The following is a 16,196-nucleotide window of genomic DNA, read 5'->3' as shown; positions in this document are numbered from 1 at the left end:
AGTATGCCTCTCCACCTGGAAAGAGGATCCTAGCTGCATTTGTTTTGTTTTGTTTTGTTTTTTTGAAACAGGGTTTCTCTGTAGCTTTGGAGCCTGTCCTGGAACTAGCTCTTGTAGACCAGGCTGGTCTCGAACTCACAAAGATCCGCCTGCCTCTGCATCCTGAATGCTGGGATTAAAGGTGTGCGCCGCCACCGCCCGGCCCCTAGCTGTATCTTGAAGCTCCTGTGAACTCGGGCTCACCCTCTCCTTTGCACGGTGCAGAAGTGGAATGTGGAGGCAACGGTGTTCTGTTTTTCTCTCTTGCGCTCTCTTTGTTAGCTGGGGTTTGAGCCCAGGACATTATACTCTAGCCAGCAATTTACCACCAAGCCACAACTCCAGGCACTAAGGGGGCACATTAACTAGCAACAGGAAGGCCCTCTTGTTGTGAGGCTTGCTGACTCACACCTGTGATAATGGAGAGGCTAGCACAGAATTGTCTCAAGTTTGAGGCCATCCTGGGCTATATAGTGAGTTGTAGGTCAGCTTGAGCTCGCCAAATTGGAAATTCTTATTCTTGGTGTGGCTCTGTTCTTTTTGTATATTGAAACTTTTTTATTTATTTAGATGGTATTTATTTATATGAATGTTTTCTCTGCATGTATGTGTGTGCACCACATCTGTGTCTTGTGCCCATAAAGGTCAGGAGAAGGCATTGGATCCTGGAACTAGAGTTACAGATAACTGTGAGCCTCCAAGTTAATACTGGGAACCAAACCTAGGTTCTCTGGAAAAGCAGCCGGGGCTCTTACCCATTGAGATTTCTTAAGTACTGATCCTATCTCAGTAACTAGCTGGTTATAATGTGTGTGCCAGTAATCCCAGAATTTGAGAGGTAGAGACAGGAGGATCAGGATTTCAAGATCATCCTTGGCCACATAGCGAATTTGAGACCAGCCTGGGCTCCATAAAACTATGTCAAAAATAGACAGATAGGGGACTGGAGCGATGGCTCAACAGTCTTCCAGATGTTCCATCTGTGCAGCATCCACATAGTTAATTTGAGACCAGCCTGGGCTACATAAAACTATGTCAAAAATAGACAGAGAGGGGACTGGAGAGATGGCTCAACAGTCTTCCAGATGTTCCATCTGTGCAGCATCCACATCAAGCGGGCCTTCTCTATAGCTTTGCCCTCAGAATACACGTCCAGATGTGTCTTTTCAGATTACTTTCTCTGTAGACCCCCCAGACTGCACCAAGAGGACAGAAGTCACAGCATTTATGAAGGCGCCATCAATTCAGGGTATTTTATATCATACAGAGTTAGACACTGCACCTGAAAGATGGGCACTAGACCCTAGAAACCACAAACAACCTGTCCACTTCTCTTTCCAGACTTCTAAGTTCCAGGCAGACCCATCATACCACTTCCTGTGCAACCCCAGCTAACCCAAAGGAGGTTCATGGGTTGTAGCGCGAAATTTTGCCAACCTATTCACTTGTTCTCTTCCTCCAGGGGGCAGCTTCATCAGCAGTGCTGTGAAAAGTGGACTCTAGTGAACGATGAGACCCAGGCCAAGATGGCCCGGATGGCCGCTGCAGCAGCGTGGGGTTTAGGTGAGGCTTCCGCATGGGCACGCGGCAGAGAGTGAGCTGCAGTGATGTCGAGATGTAAAGACCATCTGTGCCTATGTACCATGTCCTCCATCTGTCTGTTTCCACACACTCCTTAGACATGAGTAAAGATGGGTCTTGTGGGAAAGCATCTGAAATTGAGACGCCAATTTTTAGTAATTTGGGTTCTGGCAGTGTCTTTCTCCTTTGGCTGCTACATGGCATCTGTCTGATTTTACTCTGCCAAGCCATTGGCCAAAACAGCTTCATTCATCAACCAATAAAAGCAACACATATACAGAAGGACATCCCACATCAGAGATGTACTTAAGATATTACTCCTTCCAGTTCAAGGACTCAGGCCCACGTGGTTGCTCTCATGTTAGTCACCAGTGGCATGAGCCAGGCTGTGCCTTGCGCTTCTGACTGACTTGCCGGAAATCATGGTTCCCACAGCTCCTCATAAGCACAGTATGCAAGAACACCTCTCAGAACTCAGGGGAACACTGAGTTTGTTCACTGTGTTTGTTGTAAAGAATACAAGTGAGCAGGTACACGGGTTCCTTACAGCAGTATAGGTTGGGGGGTGGCCACTTACAAGAGCAGACACGATTCAGGGCGGGTTCAGAATTGAAAGCCCGCCCCAGCTGGGTGATCAGCTTAAAAGTTGGAACCTTGACCCACTGGCAACTTGCAGATAACTGAACAGGCTGGAGAGCGGCTCTTCCAGGCGGCTCAGCTGGTCTGAGTGTCGGCTTGTACTGCTTGGGGAGAAAGGGCTAGTGCGTATGATCAGTTTCAGGAACTTCTTGGAGCTTTTGAGTTTGTTTGCTTCATGAGGTTCAGTGCTTGCCAGCAGGATGGACCCCCACCGCCCCACTTCTGAACTTCCTGAGTCCTAAGGAGCTCAGGTGACTCTTCTCTCAGAGAAACTGCTGCAGTACAGCCTGTGGGTGTGCTGCCGCCCTTGTGTCTAGTTCAAAACAGTCTTGCCCCACAGGAAACCCCAGGGTTTTAGGAGCTCTGTGACAGGAAGCGGGGTGACTGGATAGATTTCTCTGTACCATGGTGGAACTTGGCTTTGTTCTAAACAAAGTGCTGCTTTATTTTTCTGTGTTATGAGTACTACATAGAAGTAGTCACAGATTCCCAGACTGGCATTTGGCTCTTGCCTTTGCTTTTCCCCTCTGTGTGCACTGCACACCTTTTCACCTCAGGATCCATGTGTTGTTTGAGCGCCACCTGTCCTCCCTGTGTCTCAGATAGGAGGAGAGGGAGAGGTGGTTGCCATCTCGTTTTATTTTTTAGTGTTTATACACACACACATAAAGCCTCAGTAAACAAAGGCTTTTTTGTCTTGCCTAGTCCAGCAGCCACTTTTAAAATAATCACTCAGAGGCTTAATATTAATTACAAGCTGTTTGGCCCATTAGCTCTTACAAGTTAATTAACCCATTTCTATTAATCTGCATTTTGCAACATGTCTTATGGCTTTACCTGTGCTCTAATACATCTTGCTCCTCTGTCAACTAGTTGGTATCTCCCCTGACTCGGCCTTTTTTCTTCCTGTATCTCTGCTTAGATTTCCTGCCTGGCTCTATCCTGCCTTGCTGTAAGCCAAATCAGCTATTTTATTAACCAGTGGGAATAAAACATACTCACAGCATGCAAAAAGGTTATCCCACAGCATGGGTCTTTCTCCACATGTGTATAACTGAATAGTGTAATGATGTCCCGTGTGCCCACTGCCTTCTCCGATAGTCACAAACATTTTAACCATTTTGTTTTATCTGTTCTCACCCCCTGACACTCAATAACCTCCCTGCTATTCCCAGAGTATTATAAAGATTTTTTTTTGTTTATTTTGTTTTTTGTTTTACCACATGACCCTGACTGTCCTGGAACTCACCACCTGCCTCTGCCTCCCCAGTGTTGGAATTAAAAGTGTGTACCACCATGCCCAGGCCAGAGATGTAGATTTTTGATACCAAGCCCTAGCTAAGGCATGGCAATTTTTTTATTTGTTTTATTTTTTTAATTATGTATATGCATTTGTAGCTATAGGCATGTGGATACATGCAAACAGAGGCCAGAGGCTCATATCCTCCTGGAACTGTATTTACAAGAGGTGGTTGTGAGACACCCAGTGTAGATTCTGGGAACCAAACTCTGGTTCTCTGCAAGAACAGTATAAACTCTTATCCACTGAGCCATCCCTCTCGCCCCCAACTTGGCCTTTCCTGATGGGACAGGAGAGGATGGACAGGATGTGGCATGCACAAAGCTTTCCCGGGTCCTATCCCCAGCCACAGTTTCTGTGCTCTGCTGTCATAAGCTCTGGACTGTGTCCAGAACATCTCTTAAAAACAAATTGCTTCCTGAGGAGTCATCTTTTGCTGTCTGCTTTTGCCCAGAGGCATTGGTAATGGATGAACCAATAGCTGGGGGTGGAATGCTGGAAACCGCCTGTAAAAACAGCAGCCCTGCAGTTCGCACCTAATGAGGCTGATAGCTTTTCTGCAGATGGCGTTGGCAGGCTTGACATTTGATGCCTGCTCAGCCCACCAGGGGAAGTACATCCCTCTTCCCTGGTGCAGTCAGTTCCCCATTCTAACATGACATAAGGTCACTGCACAGTGACCCAGCCTCCTCCCTCCTGAGGCAGAAATACTGCCACAGTGAAAAGGGCAAACAATTTGTCAAAGCCTGTCCTCTAATTGTGTGATGGCCATTTTAACTGTTTAGAGAAAAATATAAGTTCCCAGTATTCCATTGAGCTATGCGGTGTTCCCTACATTTTATCTTACCTGGAGAAGCTGGAGGGAGTTCTCGGGGTTAGTGAGGGGCAGCACTAAGCCCATCTGATGTGCAGGCTTTGTAGTTAGGCCCTCTTCTTGTCTTTTATGATACTGCCTGGGGCATCAGCCGATGCTTAGAAGACAGACGTGGTTTTGTTAAAGTCAACCCCCACAATAGGTTGCAGGGCTCAGCTGGTACATAGGGCTCAAGTCCTGTTAACTTGTGTGTACATCAAGCTAAATCAAAATATCAATGACAGGACTCAGTGCTGCCTCCAACTCAGCCAGCCAGCTACCCTCATGCTGTATGTTTGTGCTCCTAGGTCAGTGGGACAGCATGGAGGAGTACACCTGTATGATTCCTCGGGATACCCACGATGGAGCATTTTACAGAGCTGTGCTGGCCTTACATCAGGATCTCTTCTCCTTGGCCCAACAGGTAAGAAAATGTGTATGCAGACCAGCCAGGGAAGAAAACATCTCTGTGAGTGACTTCTTGGTTCTTGCGCATATGTCTGTGTTAAGAAGCTGTTGAACTTCAGCCATGTTCAAGTCTCTGAACTCCGGGAATGGCCTTGGTGCAGAGTTCAGAAACCATTCGTGTGTAGGCTGAGGCTGTGTCGTGTTCCTGGAGCATGGGGCAGCTTGTGGATTGTAGCTGTTTTGGCAATCGTTCTTTGTGTCATTGTTGACCCTTTTAAACACCTTGCCTAAGTTCTCCTTCTAGTGAGAGTGGCTTTTTTTTTAATGTTTTTTTTTTTAAGATTTATTTATTTATTATGTATACAGTATTCTTAGTAGTCTGCATGGATGCCTGTAGGCCAGAAGAGGGCACCAAATCTTATTACAGATGGTTGTGAGCCACCATGTGGTCGCTGGGAACTGAACTCAGGACCATTGGAAGAGCAAGCAGTGCTCTTAACCACTGAGCCATCTCTCCAGCCCGAGAGTGGCTTTAAGTTTCACCAATGGAGGATTTTTAGAGAGCCAGTGATCCCCACTATGCTGGAGAAATGGGTTTTCTGGCCATCCAGGAGCACACACTGTTCTAACTTGCAGAATGCATAATGAGGTGGTTATATCCGCCTTGTCAGACACCAGACTGTCTTGGACGAGCTGCTCAGGAAGTGATCAGAGCACTTCAGAGACACTAACATAACAATTAGCCTTAACCATTCAGAGGGGAGAAAAACCTCCACAAGAGGGAGTTTAATTGATAGCACAGGGAAGGTTCAGAATGGCATCCTGTGATATCCCTACGCTGAAGGATCCCATCCATAGGTCTTCTGGGTCAGTAACAGGTGCCCAGTTCCATGGAGGGCATTGCAGAGGAACTCCTTTATGAGGCTAGGAGCAGCTTAGAAACCAGAGGCGAGCCGGGCCGTGGTGGCGCACGCCTTTAATCCCAGCACTCGGGAGGCAGAGGCAGGCGGATCTCTGTGAGTTCGAGACCAGCCTGGTCTACAGAGCTAGTTCCAGGACAGGCTCCAAAACCACAGAGAAACCCTGTCTCGAAAAAAACCAAAAAAAAAAAAAGAAAAAAAAAAGAAAAAAAAGAAACCAGAGGCAATGCCCACCTCGGAGCTACTGACGTGCCCAGTGAGTTGTGACAACACACCCATCAGGGAAAGTGAAAAGAAGACAGCCCCACGGACGTCCCTTTAGCATGCAAGAGTGCAGTGATTCTGTCCCATAGCACACATTCCCTCCTCCTCGCCACCAAGCTTGTGAGTGAGTGTCACCGGAGCCTCTGCTTGTGGACGCTGTGTGCTGCTGTCTTTGATGAGACACTGGTAGAGTCCTTCTCCAGCCGTCTAGGTTAAGGGGAATTTCTCCAGCCGTCTAGATTAAGGGGAATTTCTCCAGCCGTCTAGATTAAGGGGAATTTCTCCAGCCGTCTAGATTAAGGGGAATTTCTGTCCTGATGTGGCGAGTGTTTTGCTTCATCACTGGAACTGAAGTGAGACAAAATAACTTCTGTGAAGCCCCAAGTGCAAAGCCCCGGCCTAGAGCCTCCTTGTTTCTTTTCTAGTGCATTGACAAGGCCAGGGACCTGCTGGATGCTGAGCTGACTGCCATGGCAGGGGAGAGCTACAGCCGAGCCTACGGGGTAAGTGTTTGTCTGCACGCTGTTGGCATCTAGAGCTTTAATGAGTGGGCTCTAGAGGACTCAGCGGGTTGCTGAGAACTTGCTGTTTTTGGGGTTAGCAGATACCCTGATACCAAAAGGAATGGTTCAGGTTCACCAGCTTGGAGGTTGTGTGTGCAGTAATTAGGTTGAAATGTGATCTGCTTCCATCAGGCCATGGTTTCTTGCCATATGCTGTCCGAGCTGGAGGAGGTTATCCAATACAAACTTGTCCCTGAGCGACGGGAGATCATCCGCCAGATCTGGTGGGAGAGACTGCAGGTAAGCTGGAGACAGCCCCAGTTGCCACCCCACCCCGCCCACGGCCTGTGTGAGACCCTGCACCCCACCCTTTTTCTCCTCCCCCACCTCTACTAAGCAGAACCTTCAAAAGCTAACCAACCTCAGCTGTGGCTGCGAGTGCGCCCAGCAAAGCAGCCTCCTTTGGGGCTTATCTAGAGACGGGAGGACGTGTGTCTAAGCAAATGACACTAGGATCACCATTTGGAAACCGTAAACTCCGGGTCATTGGTTCTCAGTGCTCCAGCCGAGGCCTCCACACAGTGCAGTCACCTGGAGGGCAACTCTCTTTGCCACTTAACTTAGCACACGTGGATATACACCCAGGCTCGGAATCGTTCCTGGCTCCCAAATGACTTAACTGAGCGCCAGCCTTATAAGTGTACTTACTGGCCACCAGAGTTGCTAGGTGCTCTGAGACAGAAACCCTACTGTGACAACTCTTCAGTCAGACTCCATCTAGCGTTCTGTTCAGACCTCGTAGAGACTTTCCCAAGGCCTCACCATTTCAGTGTGGCATTCTGATCATAGCAGCATGAGGAAGGAGCCGGCACCACCTCTAAGATGGTCTCACGTGCCCCTGAAAGGGCAGCCTATCCCCCAGTCCTTGAATATTTAGAGGGAAAGGTCCTCACAAAGAACAAACTGACTAGGAGTGTGGGTCAGTGGTAGAGCGCTTTCCCGGCATTCCCAGGTCCTGAGTTCTATCTCCTGCACCACACACACGCACCTAAACGCACACTGCTCGGGAACCACACACGCACCTGAGCACACACTTCTCTGGTAACTACATGTGTGCACACACTGCTCAGGAACCACACACACACCTGAGCACACATTACTTGGGCACCACACACGCACCTGAGCACGCACTGCTCGGGAACCACACACGCACCTGAGCACGCACTGCTCGGGAACCACACACGCACCTGAGCACGCACTGCTCGGGAACCACTAGTCTCCCTACAATTTTAAGCTATTTCTTCTTGGCTACATCCACACCTGATTCCCACTTCTCTCTCCAGTCAAAGTTTATGCCTCCAGGCTTTTCAGTAGGCTCTTTGACTCCAGGCTGCATTCCTGTCTAGGAAGCACCAGGGCACATTCCACTGGACAGGAAAGAGCACTGGGCACAGTCATTCGTGCCTCCGGAGTGAGCACGTACAGTTCCTCTACATGTTTTATTTGTAACTACAAATGCCCAGTGAATGTTTTGATGGAAAATTGTCTCCTGGGCACCAGAAGAATAATTCCACAGGGAAAGCCCTGCCCATTAGGATTGGACACACCTGGTGTTTGAAATGACTGTGATTGGGGTGTGGAGCTTCCAAGTCAGGGAGCTGATGACCTGCAGACGTTCTGACGTGGGGAACTTAGAAACACAGTTTGAAAGGGGCCTGAGGGAATGGGGTGGGAAGAGAGGCTCACGCTGGCTTCGCCGAGTTCAGAGCACTGCCATCCCCTTCCTGAGTCCTCTCTTCAGACAGCAAGCTGCTTTTCAGACTACAGGGAGCCAAATGACAGCATGCGGAGAAGCTAGCTGTTGGTGAGAAGTGATCAAAGCAATCACTCCGTGTACTTTTTCCTAACTTTCCAAGTCATTGTTGCCAACCTCATGGGCTGGGAAGCTGCTCCCTAAAGCTGGAAATAGAGTTGCCCTGCTGGAAACTTGGCTCTGGAAGGTGGTGTGCAGTCAAAACTCAGCGAGCTGCCGGGGCTGAAAAGCTGCCACGTTCGTGGTCAAGTCATTTCAGATCCTTAAAACCACTGCTTGCCATGAGGCAGTTGAGGAGGTCAGCCTTAGCTCCGTGTCTTTTTGCCTCAGGTTCCCAGATCAGGCCCAGTGTGCACCCTCTTCTGTTACGTACAGAAACCAGAGATCATTGTCACTAGGTTTGGGGTTTGTGAATTTCACACATGAGTGGCAGATCTCAGGAACACATCTCCCTCCTGAGAGAGGCTTTTTCTCAGCAAGAATGGGAAAGTTCACCTAACACCTAGTGATCATTTGGCACAAAATCAGCGCAGGCTGGGATGATGGCCCAGTGACGAAGGGGCTTGCTGCCAAGTCTGCTGTCCTGAGTTTGATCCCCTGAGACCTTCATGGCAGATGAGAAAACAGCTGGCTCTCTCAAGTCCTCTGTCTTCCACACATGCACCACAGCGAGCACGTGTGCTAAGGCAGAAAAAAACAGCTTAACCCCTGTGATAATAATTAAATTACTCGGTTTCCTTCTAATTATAAAGAATCTACATGGAAGTAAATTCAGCTCTTTCTTATGTTTTGTTTCTTTTGGTTTGGGGGAGGGGGCATTTGTTTGTTTATTTTGTGAATATGAGTGTTTTGTCTGCATGCATGTCTGTGTACCATATATGTGCTAGTTCCTGTGGAGGCCAGAAGAGGGTGTTGTCAAATCCCCTGGATAGACAGTTGTGAGCTGCCGTGTGGGTGCTGGTAATTGAACTTAGGTCCTCTAAAGAGCAGCCTTTGCTCTTAACCACTAAACTTCTTTCCAGCCCCTGTTTATTTGATTTTTGACTTTTGAGACAGGGTCTTACCATGTAGTTCCAGCTAGCCTGAAACTTGAGGTATAGACCAGTCTCAGACTCACAGAGATCCTCCTGCCTCTGCCTCCGCCTCTCTCTCTCTCTCTCTCTCTCTCTCTCTCTCTCTCTCTCTCACACACACACACGCACACACACACACACTCACTACATTGGAGACAGCAAGATGGCTTAACAAATAAAAGTGCTTTCTGTCATGTCTGCCTGCCTGAGTTCAGTTCCCAGAATCCACATGGTGGATAGATAATGGTTTCCAAACTGTCCTCTGACCTCCACATGCATGATGTGGTTTGTGCATGCCTGTGTACATACAAATGGAGAAAAAAATATTTACAACCCACAAAGGAATTTAATTTAATTTACCCTTTACCACAGTCCTGTGAAGTTAATACTATCTTCATTCCAATCCACAGGATGGTCAAAAAGGTTAAATAATTTTTCCAAAGTCACAGTAATCACAGCCAGGACACAGCTCCAGGCACCACGCCCCACTGCTCCTCCGCCTGTTGACAAGTCCCTGGGAGGCGAGCAATGCATTCACAGGGAGCAGACGTGGCTGCTGCTATGGGGTTCAGGTGGAGCAGAGACAGGTCTAACCCTCGTTTCTGAACATTCCAGGGCTGCCAGCGTATTGTGGAAGACTGGCAGAAAATCCTCATGGTGCGGTCCCTGGTGGTCAACCCTCATGAGGACATGAGAACCTGGCTCAAGTATGCAAGCCTATGTGGCAAGAGCGGCAGACTGGTGAGTAACCCCTACTCCAGGGGTGGTGCCCTGCCCAGTTCTGTTTGTAACTTGCCCTCTTGTTTTTAAGGCTCTTGCTCATAAAACCTTAGTGTTGCTCTTGGGAGTTGATCCGTCTCGGCAACTGGACCATCCTCTGCCAACAGTTCACCCTCAAGTGACCTACGCCTACATGAAAAACATGTGGAAGAGTGCTCGCAAGGTATGTTCCTACCCACCCCACCAGGAGGAGTCAGTGTCCTTACCATACCTACAGTGTGGAGGGAGTCCCAGTCAGAGAGAGACATCTGTACCTTTGGTCAATGATGCCTGTAGTCGCAGTTGTGGTGGTTGGGATCTGAAGAGTGCTGCCCTACAAGAGAAGGCTGACGTTGGCACCAAGTCCTGTGTTTGTGCGGTCATGGACTAGCGTTTTTAAAGACCAGCTGGGTTTCTCTCTCAGACTTCTGGACTCCTTTCTTGTCATCGGTTTGGGCTCCAGTGTGTCAGCCATGCCAGGAGAGATACCACAGCAGGGAGGGAAGATCTCCCTGATGCCAGCCTAGAATTCCTCCTTGTTTGCAGACAAGTCCTTGGGAAACAGACAAGCTCTTGGGTTTTGTTTTGAAACAATCTCTGGATGATGGTGGCGATTTACAAAATATAGTCCTCGGAGGCAAGACCAGGCTTGGGCCCCTGTCATCCCTCCCTACAGGAGAGAACTCAGCCTTCTCTCCCCACTGCAGTCTTGTAGTGTTCCCTAAGGTGGTTGACTCGGATGACTTTGAATGCTACCCAGAATGAAGTCAGTAGCAAAGTACCTGCACTTTAACTGGGCCTTGCCCTCTGCTATTGCCCAGATTACCCACAGCATACAGACTTTCTGAGTCGTACAAATTCTGGTGAGTGTTAAGCAGAGACTGCTCATTCATTTCCCAACTGCCAAATAATCACACAGAAGTTTTATTAATTACAACACTGTTTGGCCAACAACTTAGGCGTCTTTCTAGCTAGCTATTATCTGGTTTTTTGGGGTTTTTTTTTTGTTGTTGTTGTTTTTTTTTTTTTGGTTTTTCGAGACAGGGTTTCTCTGTGGCTTTGGAGTCTGACCTGGAACTAGCTCTGTAGACCAGGCTGGTCTCAAACTCACAGAGATCTGCCTGCCTCTGCCTCCTGAGTGCTGGGATTAAAAGCGTGTGCCACCATCGCCCGGCTCTAGCTATTATCTTAAATTAACCCATTTCTATTCATCTTTGTATCACCATGAGGCTGTGGCCTACTGATAAGGTTCTGGCATCTTTCTCCTTCAACAGCTACATGGCATCTGCCTGACTCCACCTTCTTTCTCCCTGCATTCAGTTTTGTTTTCCCACCTAGCTCTATTCTGCCCTGTCATACGCCAAAGTAGCTTCTTTGTGAACCAATGGTAATAAAATATATTCCCAATATACAGAGGGAAATCCCATATCATCTCCCCTTTTCTGTCTAAATAAAAAGAAAGGTTTTAACTTTAACATGGTAACATTACATATAACAAAGCAGGTATCAAGCAAGAATTACAGTTACAATATTTAGTCTATTAGTATCTGGCAAAATTAAAAAAAATTCTATCATGTTTTATTGTTGTGAGTCTAAAGTTTTATATCTAATTTATCTTTTATCATAACTAAGGAAAACTATAACTATCTGTCTTAAACTCCATTAAAGACCCCAGAAGGATATAATATTACCTAAGTAAACTGGAAGGGCATTGTAAGCAACTTCCAAAGGTCTAAAATTGACAGAAACATCTCACTGCCTGGACAGTCACCCAAAGTTTTATAATGTTAAGGCATCCATCTTCAGCCCACAGGCCCTTAGTATCTGGCAGACTTTTCCATAAAGAAAGAAATTTGAAAGACAGTTTCGCCTATATTGGCAGTTTGTCAATCACTTTCTTCTGTGTCCTGAAGAATGTCTGGCAGACTTTTTCATGAAGGAGGATCCTTGGAGGACTGTCTCACCTTCTTTAGGCAAGTTCAGCAGTCATCTTTCTGTGGGTCCTGCATGTCTAGTTTACGTAGCATACCGTCAAACAGTCCAGGCAAGAGCAGTCTCTTGCTCAAATGGCTAGCAAACTCCGTGAGGAGCCTCTTCAATGCCCGTCTTCCTCTTGAAATTGGTGCTGCCAGCAGCAGACATATCTCACTGTCCAGAAAACTCTAAGTTCTTAAAACATTTTAAATGCTGTATTCTGTAGGTCTTTGAAAGGTTTGAAGAATACCTGTTCCTCTGAGATATATCTCTGTATATCTAGAAAACCTAACTAACATGGCTACAAGCTTGACTATTATAGATGACTATCTGTTAACCCATAATTTTAATTATACATTATATTTTTATTTGAGCTATATAAACATAATACCTTAAACAAGAATAGAAATAGACATATAATAAAATTGACCTTAAATTTGTATCAATAAACCAAAGTCCATACCAATGTTAAGTATTCATTTCTGTATCAGATGAGGTTCAAGATTTAGAAACCTATTTGAAGAATGATGAGAGCTAGTGACATCACAGAGTATAAGGGCTCTGAACACCTGGCACCAAAACTCCTGGTGTAGTTCCTGCTGGGCAAGCTCTTGAGGGCACTGAGTGATCCTGGGCGAGCTCTTGAGGACACTCGCCCTTAATCTTAGCATTCAGGAGGCAGAGGCAGACAGCTCTTTGAGTTCAAGGCCAGCCTGGTTACATAGTGAATTTCAGAACATCCAGAGCTATGCATAGAAACCCTGTCTCAAGAAAAAAAAGAAAAATGGATTAAGGGTATAACTGGAAAACAGAACATATGTTTGGCCTGTGTGAGGCCAATTGTCAGCATCACAATTTTTATTTATTTATATGTATAAGTGTTTTGCCTGCATGTTTGTGCACCACATGTATGCCTATTGCCTGCAGAGGTCAGAAGAGAATTTTGGATCCCCTGGAACTGGAGTTACAAGTGATTGTGAGCTATCATTTAGGTACTTGTACCTAAACCCAGGTCCTCTGCAAGAGCAACTAGTGCTCTTAACCACTGAGCCAGCTTCCCGGCCCCCAGCACCATAGTTCTGTTGGAGCAGAATTTCCCAGCCCTGCTGTGGTCTACCTGCTTACTGCACATCGTGTTCCCTTACCTCCTTCTCTGGTCCCTGGGCACTGAGGATCACGTAAAGGAGCATCATCCTTCAGTCTGAACCCACACCACCAGCTGTGCTCACGGGGCACTTATTGGGTGTAGGCTCTGTCCCCAGTGTTCTTTGTTTGGTTTTTGATTTTTTTCAAACTTTACTTCCTCCTGACTCAGTCTCCCAAATGATTTGAAGTGTATGCCACTATGCATGACATTAAACCACTATTTCAGGCAAGGCACGGTAGCACATTCCATTAATCCCAGCAAGTGGGAGGCAGAGGCGGGTGGATCTCTGTGGGCTTGAGGCCAACCTAGTCTACAGAGTGAGTGCCAGGACTGTATAGAGAAACCCTTCCTCAAACCAAAAAAAAAAAAAAAAAAACAGGCCGGGCAGTGGTGGCACACACCTTTAATCCCAGCAGTTGGGAGGAGGCAGAGGCAGGCAGATCTCTGTGAGTTCAAGGCCAGCCAGGTCTACAAGAGCTAGTTCCAGGACAGGCTCTAAAACTACAGCGAAACCCTGTCTTGAAACCCCCCCCCCAAAAAAAACACAAAAATATCTATTTTTTAGTACTAACTGATTTCTTACATTTAAAAGTATGTAGGTTTAGTCTTACGCATAGCCAGAGAGTTTTGCTTTCCATCTAGGCCATTTTTACATGGTAGCCTGTTTCTGTTATAGGAAAGATCAGAATTTTACATGACTTACTATAAGAAGACCTAATGCTTTTGTTTGTTTGTTGGCCTCAAACTTAGAGATCCGTCTGCCTCTGCCTCCTGCGTGCTGGGACTAAAGCTGTGTGCCGCCACTGCCCACTAAAGCTTCTTGACGCGTTGGGTCCCCTTCCCTCTGTAGAGAAGCATGTACAACCTTGGCAGCATCCTCACGCTGTTCTCCCTGTTGGTGGGTTTAGGCTACATCACTTTTTAATGTATACTTTACATGTTTGCACAGTCCACCTGTCCTAGAAGCGCTCGCTGAGGCTACAGCTCCATGGCAGCAGCGCTTGCCCGGCACCACCAAACAAAACCCGAACAAAATCCTATGGCCCCATGTGTCAAGATGCTGGCGTGTCTGGGTGCAGCAGGCTGGCCTGCACTGCTCCTGCTCAGCGTAGCTGTCTGTTCCTTAGATGCCCACTACTTGCCTCCTGTCAGATCCCAGACCTGATGGCTGGAGGATGCTGTAAAGACTCTCCCACGCCACTGCCCCACTTTAGTGGCCTGTCTAGATGATGACTTCCCTCCTCCACTTGGGTGCATGAGGGTCTTCTCTGTTTTCATGTGGGTTTGGGCTTGTAGCTGATCTGCGGTGGCGAAGACTCCAAGTGTCGTAGTGTTTTACATCCATGCCAAGATTCACTAGCTGGAAACTGTTCCCATCATCCTGATTTCCCGTGGGGCAATACTTTGTTAGTGAAGCATGCTCTTGTTTCGGATTGCTTCATCTGAATTGTTACCTGTGTTGGTCAGGCATGTGGGTTTCCCAGGACTTGTTAAAGGATAATTAGAGTTGGCAGGGAAAGCTAACATGTGAGTAAATTATGAACATTCTGGAATAACCCAGCTCTCTCCAGGCAGCACACCCTGTTTTCTGTCCAGTGTGGTCCTCACCCTTGTATCTCAGGGTACCCTTTTTGGAAAGTGCTGGTTTAGGTCCCCTGACAGTTGGGCAACATGCCAAGTGGCTCTCTGCCTTTGCCTTGCACAGATCGATGCTTTCCAGCACATGCAGCATTTTGTCCAGACCATGCAGCAGCAGGCCCAGCATGCTATTGCCACTGAGGACCAGCAGCACAAGCAGGAGCTGCACAAGCTCATGGCCAGGTGAGCCCCGCCTGTTGTCCAGCGCTTCTGCAGAGCACACTCGTGGCACCTGGAGTAGCTTGTTGCTGACATCCCTCAGTTTTCTGCAGAGTATCCCAGGCAGCCATCAGCTTGTCTGCTACAGTCTCTGCCCCTTACTTCCCAGGGCTCTGGCAGCAAGAGCACTTACGTGCTAACCTCCAGCTGCTGTCCAGCTGTGGGGTTCAGTACCTTATTTCTAAACACGTTTTTTAATTTTACGTGTGTGTGTATGTGTGTGTATGTGTGTGTGTGTACTCTCAAGTCACAAAATGCATGTGGAGATCAGAGGACATCTGACAGAAATCAGCTCTCTCCTCCACCATAGGAGTTCCAGGGATTGAACTCAGGTCATCAGGGTGGTGGCAGAGGTCTTTACCCACTGAGCCATCTCACTGACTCAGGCTTCTTGTTTTAAAATGGCACCTATACTACTGATTCAAAGTGTAGATAGCCCTGACTCCAGGTAAGTTAGTCCCTCTGTGCCTGTATAAAGGAGCAGTAAGAACACCTGTCTCCTAGGGTGATGTGAGGTGCAGGAGCCCACTATCAAGGACAGAGAGCAGTACCTAGATTTGAGTAGCAATCAGCGGGTGCTCTCATTAGTACCATCACCATCTGGAATGGAGGGGAGGAGAAGGAGGAGGAAAAATATCAATGAGAAAAAAGTAGTGAACAACTGTCCTGCACAAAGCTTGCTTATAGAGTCCTGCAGGAACACCTGTACCTGGGATCTGGTTTATGCTGTCATTGGAATGCACAGATCTGAAGAAAAGACACCTCCAATATTTCTATAGACCTCCCCTTCTCTTCCTTTCATGGGCTTGAACATCCATCAGTTGCCTCTTGAAAGCAAGAGTAAACATCAGAAGTCTTTAGGGCACCCCTAGCATCTGCTCCTCTCCTTCCGGGCCTTTGATGGGAGGGAACAACATAGGGTCTTGCTTCTCTGTTTTCAGGTGTTTTCTGAAACTTGGGGAGTGGCAGCTGAACCTTCAGGGCATCAACGAGAGCACCATCCCCAAGGTGCTGCAGTACTACAGTGCCGCCACAGAGCATGACCGCAGCTGGTACAAGGTGAGGA

At 47.4% G+C, this 16,196-nt stretch overlaps 1 protein-coding gene across 1 annotated transcript in view; it reads left to right on the top strand.

The window, feature by feature from the left end:
- Positions 1-16,196, top strand: part of LOC121448014 (serine/threonine-protein kinase mTOR) — a 110,852-nt gene that overhangs the window by 65,603 nt on the left and 29,053 nt on the right. Inside the window, exons 31-38 of the mRNA XM_041651552.1 lie at positions 1,502-1,602; positions 4,721-4,836; positions 6,430-6,507; positions 6,700-6,807; positions 10,009-10,134; positions 10,205-10,336; positions 14,979-15,094; positions 16,072-16,189. Coding sequence (XP_041507486.1) covers positions 1,502-1,602; positions 4,721-4,836; positions 6,430-6,507; positions 6,700-6,807; positions 10,009-10,134; positions 10,205-10,336; positions 14,979-15,094; positions 16,072-16,189 — 895 coding nt within the window. The remainder of the gene's footprint in view (positions 1-1,501; positions 1,603-4,720; positions 4,837-6,429; positions 6,508-6,699; positions 6,808-10,008; positions 10,135-10,204; positions 10,337-14,978; positions 15,095-16,071; positions 16,190-16,196) is intronic.

This window comes from Microtus oregoni, unplaced genomic scaffold (assembly GCF_018167655.1).
Source record: "Microtus oregoni isolate MIOR12 unplaced genomic scaffold, Mior012 000005F_ref0000423, whole genome shotgun sequence".
NCBI classification, from domain to species: Eukaryota; Metazoa; Chordata; class Mammalia; order Rodentia; family Cricetidae; genus Microtus; species Microtus oregoni.
Note: the sequence above shows the minus strand (reverse complement) of the source record. Positions and strands in the feature narration are given on the sequence as shown.